Source organism: Chanodichthys erythropterus, chromosome 10 (genome assembly GCF_024489055.1).
Source record: "Chanodichthys erythropterus isolate Z2021 chromosome 10, ASM2448905v1, whole genome shotgun sequence".
NCBI lineage: Eukaryota > Metazoa > Chordata > Actinopteri > Cypriniformes > Xenocyprididae > Chanodichthys > Chanodichthys erythropterus.
In genome coordinates this window covers 46,138,385-46,149,679 of record NC_090230.1, presented here as the reverse complement: position 1 = coordinate 46,149,679, position 11,295 = coordinate 46,138,385, and the positions used below count along the sequence as shown (strand labels likewise).

At 36.0% G+C, this 11,295-nt stretch overlaps 1 protein-coding gene across 1 annotated transcript; it reads left to right on the top strand.

The window, feature by feature from the left end:
* The first annotated feature begins 2,643 nt into the window (after positions 1-2,643).
* ugt5d1 (UDP glucuronosyltransferase 5 family, polypeptide D1) lies at positions 2,644-4,428 on the top strand. The gene is made up of 2 exons (XM_067399323.1): positions 2,644-2,693; positions 2,831-4,428. Exon 2 carries the CDS (start codon positions 2,954-2,956, stop codon positions 4,424-4,426), a length of 1,473 nt encoding a protein of 490 aa, XP_067255424.1. The 5' UTR covers positions 2,644-2,693; positions 2,831-2,953; the 3' UTR covers positions 4,427-4,428.
* Positions 4,429-11,295: the final 6,867 nt, after the last annotated feature.

Genomic DNA, 11,295 nt, shown 5'->3' with positions numbered 1-11,295 from the left:
GAAATAGTGAGATCCAGAGAAAGTGTCCAGCTATATGGTTAATTTTGTGACCGGCGAACACAGAGATATTGTGTAAGACCGTGTAATTTAAACCATGATGCTTGGCATTACGATCTTGGCATTATGTTTTGCTCCAAACGTTTTAAAGATGACATTAAATTGGGGGGGGGGGGGGGGGGGGGTTGGGGGTGAGTGGATGAGTGGATACAACCCTTGAGGGACAAAACACTGCTTATTAATCTTTATGTTACCATGGCATATCTGAGTAAGCTTGCTATCTTGTTGCACTACCTTGATTTGGTTTATATAATATTACCTCAAATGTCTAATTTGTGAGGGATTTCTTTTATTTTCTTGGGTTTGGGAGCTATAGCCTTCAGAGTTCATGACCTTCATAAAATAGTCTAGACCAAAATGAATAGTTCACTACAACTTAAGCCTGTAAAGCTTGACATATGAAGTAGTATTCAGAAAAATCTGATTAAAAAAAAAAAATAGAGCAGTTTATTGAACATTTAGAACAATATAAAAAATAGTATGATATACTCTCTTTTAGGGTGACTATACCATCCTTCTTAGGGACTACAGGTGAAAAATAGCCTTCTGGCTAACTTTGGCATATTGACAGAAATGTTTATTAATATGCATTGTCCCTGTAATAAATAAATAAATAAAATAAATAAATAGGAGAATATGGAGCTCATACTTCAGGAGGAATAAACACCTCAATTTTATTCAGAGGCCCAAACTGAACAAAAATATGCAATTTGGTGCAGTTGCTGATACTTACAGTATATGGCCAAAAGGTATGATTAAATTCTGATAGCTTGTAATATAAATCATTGAGACCTTTATCACAGTAGCGGACTATAAAATGCACTCTAAATAAAATTGTCACTCTATATCTTCCAATAATATGTCTCAGTAAGATATTTAAATGCTTAGTTTTATGATCAAAGTAAAATCAGTAAAGATTTCACAGCAAAAAGGCACGTGTACCATGACCTGATGGCAGGTGTGTATAGAATTATACTAAAAAAAAAAAAACTTTTACTTGCTAAAAAACTATAAACCATCAATCAGATGACAGAAGGCATGCAGAAGATTATGTACAAGAGGTTTTTCAGTTATTTTGATCATACTGATTATTTAGAGGACTTTTTGCATATCAAATATGGCTTTATAGGGTTAAATGTATTTTTAAAAGTTTATGACATTATTACTCAGTACTTAGTAACAAAGACACCTTGAAATAAAGTGTAACCCTAACATCAATTTATCTATATAAATACATTTACCATATGGGTAACTATATATTACTTTATGTAGAAATAAAATAACATTTAAAACATGTGACAATTTTGACATGTATATTACTTTCTTTTGGCATTTTTGACAGAGACAGTACAGAGAGGATGACCCTAAATTAAATGAGCTAGACTTGAACTTCCCACCACCACATAAGGAGTAGGGCTGCACAACGATTAATCGCGATTAATTGTTTGCAAAATAAAAGTCTGTGTTTACGTAATACAGCTCTGGAAAAAATTAAGAGACCACTCCAAGTTCAGAAATCAATGTTAAGTGGTCTCTTAATTTTTTCCAGAGCTGTATGTGTGTGTTCCGTGTATAATAATTCTGTATATATAAATACATGCACATACATGTATAAATAAATATACATATTTATATATATTTTATATATAAATATAATTTTTTTCTTAAATATATACATGTATGTGCATGTACTTATATATACATAATTATTAATTAACAATTAATCGTTGTGCAGCCCTAATAAGGAGCACAGCTTAACGTGTCTGAGCTCATGCAACTGCTAGGCCACATCTCTAATAAGCTAGAGTTATTTTTTACTATTATTCATTATGTCACCCCTTTTCATCCTTTCATTCTTTCAACTTTGATTCACACTTTATCCTGAGGGCCAGCGGATATTTCCATCTATCAGTGGAGGATCAGTCCTGTCTCCACTTGTACAGCTTTCTCTTAAAAGTAAGCATTTAGTGTGCAGGTAATGTGTGTGAGATCATGAGTAAGTGTGTCATGCATTTCTCAATAGCTTGTGGTTACAGAAAGATTATTGACATAGGTGACACTTTAGTTGGGTGTATCTGAGTATACTGATACACTCCAAACTTTTGAACTGTATCAATATTACTGCAACAGTCCAAGAGTGTTACAGAAAAAAATGGTACACTTTACAATAAGGTTTCATTAGTTAACAATAATATATGTTAATATATTAATATAACATGAACTAACAAATTTGTTACTGTTAGTTAATAAAAACAGTTGTTCATTGTTTGTTCTTGGTAGTTCACAGTGCATTGACTGTTAACAAATACAAGTTTTGATTTTAATAATGTATTAGTAAATGTTGAAATTAACATGAACATGAGACTAATAAATGTTGTAGAAGTATTGTTCATTCTTAATTCATGTTTACTTAAGTAGTTAACTAATGAACATAATGTTGCCGAAAGAATATATATGTCTGAGTGCACCTTTAACCATATGCAGTGTCTGCTTGTTAATTATTGATTTGAATGTTAATAATTTAAGTGGACTTTGTAAAGTCTTGGCAAAGGGCAGAATTTGAACCTAGTGGCTCAGATGAATGGAGTTCTGGAATGATCAAGTGTTTGTCTTTTACTCATGCATGAACAATTAAGGTAAGAGTCTTGTCAGTTAGTAACAATTTAGTTGTTTTAGTTTTGTACATTAATAATTTGTACATTTGTTAGTGCAAATGAGGAATAATTAATAATATATTCATATTTTTTTTTGTTTTGTTTTACTTTTTGGTCAGGTACAATGAAGTCACTAGTCGCATTTCATTATTGGATTGTTTTTGGCCTTGTCTGTTATCACCCTGAGCTGCAGCGGAGGTAAAGTTTTACTGTATCCTGTCGATGGAAGCCACTGGGTCAATATGAAAGTCCTGATAGAAGAGATGCACTCCAGGGGCCACAACATCACCATCATCCGTCCCAAATCCAGCTGGTACATCACGGAAAAGTCCCCTCTCTACACTTCCATAACAATCCCAGATGAAACAAATGAATTTGAGAACTTTTTTGAAGAGTATTTATGGAAAGTGATGCAAATAGAGAGAGGTGATGGTTCTGGACTGTCATTCTTGCAGCTCCAGGTCGATTTGTTCATGATGCTGTCAAAAGCACATTATATTTCTTGTAAAATGGTGTCGGCCATTTTAGAAGACAAGACACTTGTGAAAAGACTTCAGAATGAACATTACGACCTGGTGCTCACCGATCCTGCCATAGCAGGTGGGGTGTTTTTAGCTCATTATCTAAAACTCCCTCTTGTTCTAAATGTACGATGGATCACCAGTGGTGAAGGACATTTTGTTATAGCACCATCTCCAATGTCTTACGTACCTTTACCAGGCACTGGTCATACAGATAAAATGAGTTTCACTCAAAGGGTTAAAAATGTTTTATTTCAAAGCTTTATTTTCTTCCAGGACAGATTTGTGGTGGGTCCGCATTATGATGCATTAATAGAGAAGTATTTGGATTTCAAAACAGACATCGTTAGCCTCATTCAAGCTGCTGATATCTGGCTCATGAGGGCTGATTTTGTCTTCGAGTTTCCGAGACCAACAATGCCAAATGTTGTTTACATGGGTGGATTTCAATGCAAACCTTCCAAGCCTCTTCCTGCAGATCTGGACACATTTGTGCAGAGCTCAGGAGAGCACGGTTTTATTATTATGTCTTTGGGAACACTTGTTAAAAGTCTCCCTGCCGACATGGCGAACGATATCGCGGCCGCTTTTGCTAGTTTACCTCAGAAAGTCATCTGGAGACACCTTGGAGATCGCCCATCCACTGTGGGAAACAACACTCTAATCGTGGACTGGATACCACAGAATGACCTCCTGGGACACTCCAAGATCAAAGCCTTCGTAGCCCACGGAGGAACCAATGGAGTGCAGGAGGCCATATACCATGGGGTACCAATCTTGGGCATCCCTTTGTTCTTTGACCAGTTTGACAACTTATTACGTGTTCAGGAGAGAGGTGCAGGTAAGATACTTAAGTTGTCAGAGTTCAGTGGCCATACTTTTGGACAAGCCCTACGGGAATTGCTTAGTGACACCTCCTACAGGAAGAATATGCAGAGACTCTCAAGTCTACACAGGGACCAGCCAATGAGGCCTTTGGACTCAGCTATCTTCTGGATTGAGTATGTGATCAGAAATAAAGGTGCAACTCACCTGCGCTCCGAGTTCTACAAGATGCCATGGTACTCGTACCATTCTGTGGATGTGGTTTTGGTTCTTTTAACTATTGTTGCTGTGTTTGTGCTTTCTATAGTTGCAATAATCAGATATGTGTGCTATAAAACATGCTGTAAACGAAAAATGAAAAATGAATGAAGCTAGATGATTTTTAAATTAGATTAGATTAGATTTGCAAAAAAAAAAAAAAAAAATGAAATCATTAAAGGATTTACTGATACAATTTCCAAGTGATTAGATCCTTCATGTCAAAATAAATTTTTTTAAAATGTTGTAAAAGTTTTTTACACAAAGGTTTTTTAGAAGTGACAAATGAATATTTAATACATATTTATAAAACACTACTGATCATAATAATGTGTATCATCAAATGCTGGTTCTTGCTGAAAAATCCAGCATAAACCAGCATTAATGAATTCCATGTTGGTCTAGGCTAGTTTATGCTGGTTAGAGCTGGTATAGTGCTGGTCTAGCTGGTGGACCAGTATAGTCATGCTATTCTCTAGCAAAATTGAGCTGGTATTGTCTGGTAGAGTCATTTGTTCAGTTGTTTTGCTTAACTAAAAAGAACTGGCTCATAAGACTCGTTCATTTTGGAATCGGACTAATCTGGTCACGCTGTTTGTGATTCACTAAAAAAAAACAGTTTATAACACTCTTTTTTTCAAGAATCGGAATAAACTGGTTGTGCTGTATGTTTATGATTTACTAAAAAGAACTGGTTCATTAGAGTTGCTCATTCAGGAATTGGGTTACTCTCTCTGTTTGTTATTCACTAAAAAGAACCGGCTCATAAAAGTCTTTCATTCAGGTATTGCACTACCAACTACACTGGTCATGCTGCATGTTTACGATTTACTAAAAAGAACTGGCTCATAAGAGTCATTCATTCTGGAATCAGACTAAACTGGTCGCGATGTTTATGATTTACTAAAAAGGACCACCTCATATAGTCATTCGTTCGGGAATCAGGTTTTTCACACTGTTTTGCACAGCAGATTAAGGCTGCATTCAAAATCTTAAGCATCTGACTATCAGGCAATAACTTTGCAGGCTTTGCACAAGAAAGTACCTCACAAAAGGTTTCTGAGGCAGTATAACAGTGATCTACAACAAAAAAGAGACAGCTTTGGTGATAACTAAGTGAATATTTAATTACTACAATACTAATTTCTTGCTAGAAATGACTTCAAAAGTGGAAAAAGTTGATCTAAAATTTACATTTACACACAAACTAAAAACCAACCACAGCTTTTAGATGGCAATTTTATTTCTTTAGCTCGAATGTCACAGTGTGGTATCAAAATCTGACTCCCCATGAGATTATGACTCCCCTGTGTCTTCCTGTGAGGGTTAGGATTAGGTGTGGGTTTTAGAGATTAGGGACTAGCATCCTCCCCACCGAATTACAGGGGAGTCAAAATTTCACTGCGAGTAAGATTTCGGTACAACAACTGTGTGAATTGAATGCACAGGATACTGGGATAACATAAGCAGCGAAGGATACATCTATGCAGCCTTCCAAAATCGATCAGATGAAGGTATCTCAGTAGACAGGATGTTGCACAAGCATTGGTTTCAGATAGGCTTTGCAGAGGCAGCATTTTTCAGCTTTTGGACACAGCCATGGCATCGCTGAATAGTGCAGATATTCCTTACACAAACCGTTTGAAAAATGGAACTGGCTGAATAAGAACTGATTCTCCGTTTCCAACCCAAAAATAATAAATAAAATGTTTTATTATAAGCACCATGGTATAATATTACATAAAAGGAGTTTGAGTCGACTTATGATGCATAAAAAGAATGGCATACTTTGAAAGACAAAGCCCTGGGCTTTTCTGTTTGAGGCTATCTACAATCCTGGTTCAGTTTAGAGTGCTTTTTCAAACTCATGTTGACAGAAGGATGAGACATGTGTCGTTGTTAGCATTCTTTCTGATGTTTTGAGCAATTTGAACTCATAGAGGTCACTGCAGAAGGTCATAATGTGCCACATGTGCTAACATGCTCACTTTATACCAAGAGACTTGCTAATAGGCGTAACAGTGTGAACTACCCCTTTTACGCAGTTAGAGTGAACCTTCAGCACAGTTGTGACTCTGATTACATCCAGCTGTGGTCTTTTATTTTTTTTACAAACCGTGACTAGAAAAAAAAACTATATATATATATATATATATATATATATATATATATATATATATAAAAATATATATATATACACAATACCTCAATGAAACTGAGAGATAGAATTTATTGGTATGGTATAGGGTCTCCTTTTGCAGCCAATACAGCATCAATTAATCTTGAGATTAACTTTGCAGTGCCCAGAAGGATTTTGAGCCATTCTTTCTCCAGCAGTGGCCATGCTGGTGGAAGAAAACGTTTTCTGACTTGCTCCTCCAAAATACCCCAAAGTGGCTCAAACATATTTAGGTCTGGTACCTCCGTGAAGTTGGCACCCCATAAAGCGAAATAATCCCCAAAAATATGTCATTCGTTTGTGCTACGTTTGTGCTGATTTGTGCCGCAAAAACGAACGTTTGTGCTGGTTTGGTGTTTGAGATATTAAGCATTATTTTTTTGGTCGTGTGACGTCATTCTCCACCCCATGTCGTTCAAATCGCTTCAAACCGGTGCAATTCGTTTGTGCTCGATTTGTGCTGGTTTGTGCCGTTAAAACAAACACTGTAACTGTTTTCCTTCCACAGATATAACAAATATAATTCGGGAGCAGTGACGTCATTCTCCACCCCACTTCGTCTAAATCGCATGAAACTGGTGTCGTTCGTTTGTGCTCGATTTGTGCTGGTTTGTGCCGTTAAAACAAACACTGTATCTGTTTTCCTTCCACAGATATAACAAATTTAATTCGGGAGCTGTGACGTCATTCTCCACCCCACTTTGTCTAAATCGCACGAAACTGGTGTCGTTCGTTTGTGCTCGATTTGTGCTGGTTTGTGCCGTTAAAACAAACACTGTATCTGTTTTCCTTCCACAGATATAACAAATATAATTCGGGAGCTGTGACGTCATTCTCCACCCCATGTCGTTCAAATCGCACGAAACTGGTGTCGTTCGTTTGTGCTCGATTTGTGCTGGTTTGTGCCGTTAAAACAAACACTGTAACTGTTTTCCTTCCACAGATATAACAAATATAATTTGGGAGCTGTGACGTCATTCTCCACCCCATGTCGTTCAAATCGTTTCAAACCGGTACCATTCGTTTGTGCTCGATTTGTGCTGGTTTGTGCCGTTAAAACAAACACTGTATCTAAGACCTCTTCTTAAATATAACGAAAAAATGTTTTATGAACAGTTATGTAGCCTAACTCTCCACACCCCATGCCATCCATATTGCTCCAACACGGTATTGTTCGTTTGTGCTCGATTTGTGCCGGTTTGTGCCGTTAAAAGAATCCCTGTAATTGATTACCCTTTTTTTTAATTTTTTTTTTTTTTATATTATTATAGGCCTAATAAAAAAAAATTAAAAAGAAAAAAAAATCTCCTCCCCGTCATCTTAAATCGTTCCAAAATGGTGCTGTTCGTTTGTCCCGGTTTGTGCCGTTGAAAAGTACGAAGACCCCTTCTTAAATGGACTAAATTTGTGCCAGATATTGTCACAACCACTTAGGCCTACATGTTACCTGACTACTTCTGGAACCAGGCGTGTTCTATGCTGTGCTATAGTACTGGGACAGATATTTGAATAAATAATAATAATAAAATACTATACAATTGCATGGTAAATTTTCAAATACATGTTTAACGTCTTTCTGCGCCCTTCAAAAACGTTTAACAATGCATAGGAAGGTCTGCATACGGAAAAGATGTATGCACTGAGACTAAAAAAAAAATCATGTGTGCAGGGTAATTTACAGGTTAATTTAAAATTTGTTTGGCACGTCAGAGAAGGGAATTCTTTTATTAATTATTGTGCAATCAAGAAACTCAGAGGAACGCGTGTATAACATTTGAACACATCGATTCGCATCTTCCGCGGACAACGATAAAACGCTGCAACTAACAGGCCTCTTGTGGAACTGCTTATGCTCAGATTATTTCATCATCTAACAATACACCTTTCAAACAAACACAGACTTTAATCACTGTCCATGTAAAGTAGCCTATAGGCGAAGGCAATTTTCTTTTAAATAAAACAATAATAATGAAGAAAAAAAACATAAATACACTGTATAAAGTGAATTGCAATTGTTACATTAAATAGAACGAGTTAACGGATAAAATTAGTGTTGTTTATAAATTAATTCATATGATTTTGAGTCCTTGTTTTTCCCTTCTTGACTGGAACCAGTTAATTAGGCCAAGGTGTTTAGATTAGACTACTTTATGTTTAGATGTTTAGATTGACTGTTAGGCTATATTTCGATAATAATCAGGCTGCAAATCAAATTGTATGTCATTTATAGCTCATTCACCAAACAGTCGCAATCGCAATTGTTTGTGCCGATAAAAGTTTCATTTGCTGCCTCGGTTTATAAATATTAGACATTGATTGCATTGAATTGAATGACACTGAAATCACTTAGTAGGAGCAATGTGATTTCAAATTAAGTCTCCGTTTGCTTTCCTCCTTTTCAGTGACAAGCGCGTGTCAGAAACGGAAAGTTGTGCAGCATCTGTCCGTGTAATTCGTTCAATTAATTAGCCTACGTCGAAAAAAAAAAAAAAAAAAAAAAAAAACACTTATTTCATTGTCTAACTTAACCAAATCGAAAAAAATAAATAAAGACATTATTTTTAATTATTTTACTTGAAAATAAACAAAGACAAATAACTTTTTTTAAGAAAATGAAAAATTAGTTAGGCTAAGAGTTTTTTGTATTTTTAAGGGTAAAACTTAATTTAGTTTATGCTTTATTTAAATTTGTTTCGAATGTGTGGGCGGCCCCTAAAATACTCATTTTGGCTATATGTGGTCTAAAACAACATTGAGGAAATTTTTATTTATTTGTATTTATTTTATTATTAAAAGGCCTAAGAAAAAAACCTCCATGATGCAACGTGTTTCACTCACTATTACAAGAAGATTTTTTATTTTTTATAAATAACATAATTTGTGTTTCATTGGAAAAACCCAAAATATCAGAAAACAATGGAAGGGATCGCGCCGGCGCTCCGTGGGCAAGAGAAGTGTGTTGTTGTACTCTGCACGAGACAGCTACAGTAGCAAGAAATATATGAAACAACCAAATAGAAAAATTGTAACTAATATGCAAAGCTGTAGCCTACATCAGATGAACTGCGTGATGGGACATGCAAGACATGCTGAGTTTGATTTGTGTATGATGATTTGTGTACCGGGAGTAGTATTTTCTATGATGATTCCATATTTCTTTGAAATATGAAACTGTTATTCTTGTTTTTGTTTGTTTCTTTGTTTGTTTTTACATATTATGAGAGAAAAGAGTCCGATGTTTTTTATTCAATCTTTTTTCGTTTTTGGCTAAATATTTTACAAGTGTAAAGTTAGGCTAAAAGTAAACATTTATTTAACCTTTTACTTGAAGACTTAAAATAGATTATTTAGGCTATTAAGCTTTTCTGATTCTTCATTCAGGCTAGTGAGTTAATGCCTATAATTCAATGTCTTACATTTTAAAAACCGAAGCAGCACAAACGAAAATTTCGCCGGCACAAAACCAGCACAAACAAATGAGACAATTTTTGCCAAATTTGGAGCATGTGGGGGGCTGAGTGACCTTAAAATGACCTATACATTTTTTTTTTTTTTAATATTTTAAAAACCAAAGCAGCACAAACGAAACTTGTTACCGGCACAAACGATTTTGAGCGAATTTGGAGCATGTGGGGGGGGGCACCCGTTTTAAACAAAAGGCATTTAAAAAAATTTTTTAGGTAAGCCCAACTTATATTTAAGATTATGTCATTGTTGCTTTTTTTTTTTTTTTTAACGGCACAAAATGAGCACAAACGAACAGCACCATTTTGTAAAGATTTAAGAAGACATGGGGTGGAAATGATTTGGTTTTTATTTTATTTTTTATTTTTAAGTCAAAAAGTCATCATTTAGGGATTCTTTTAACGGCACAAACCGGCACAAATCGAGCACAAACGAACGACACCAGTTTCGTGCGATTTAGACGAAGTGGGGTGGAGAATTCAATGACGTCACAGCTCCCGAATTAAATGTGTTATATCTGTGGAAGGAGAACAGATACAGTGTTTGTTTTAACGGCACAAACCAGCACAAATCGAGCACAAACGAATGGCACCGGTTTTAAGCGATTTGAACGACATGGGGTGGAGAATGACGTCACAGCTCCCGAATTATATTTGTTATATCTGTGGAAGGAAAACAGTTACAGTGTTTGTTTTAACGGCACAAACCAGCACAAATCGAGCACAAACAACGCTATCTCACGACCAATTCGTACTTATTCTACGAGGTGGCTATTTCGTATAAATTCATACGACCTCACTCGTGCGAATTCGTACGATTTGTCTAAACCCCAGTGACGGTTAGGTTTAGGGGCGGGGTTTGGGGTAGGTCATTCGTATGAATTCATACGAATTTGTCAACTCGTAAAATACATACGATTTAGCAAAAAACGTATGAATTAGTACGAGTGAGGTCGTATGAATTCATACGATTTAGCCACCTCGTAAAATACGTACGAATTGCCGTGAGATCGGGTTGGCACAAACGAATGGCACCGGTTTTAAGCGATTTGAACGACATGGGGTGGAGAATGACGTCACAGCTCCCGAATTATATTTGTTATATCTGTGGAAGGAAAACAGTTACAGTGTTTGTTTTAACGGCACAAACCAGCACAAATCGAGCACAAACGAATGGTACCGGTTTTAAGCGATTTGAACGACATGGGGTGGAGAATGACGTCACAGCTCCCGAATTATATTTGTTATATCTGTGGAAGGAAAACAGTTACAGTGTTTGTTTTAACGGCACAAACCAGCACAAATCGAGCACAAACGAATGGTACCGGTTTTAAGCG

Bases quoted from the DNA above. Each gene is read 5' to 3' on its own strand.
- ugt5d1 (XM_067399323.1), top strand. From the start codon at position 2,954: ATGAAAGTCCTGATAGAAGAGATGCACTCCAGGGGCCACAACATCACC.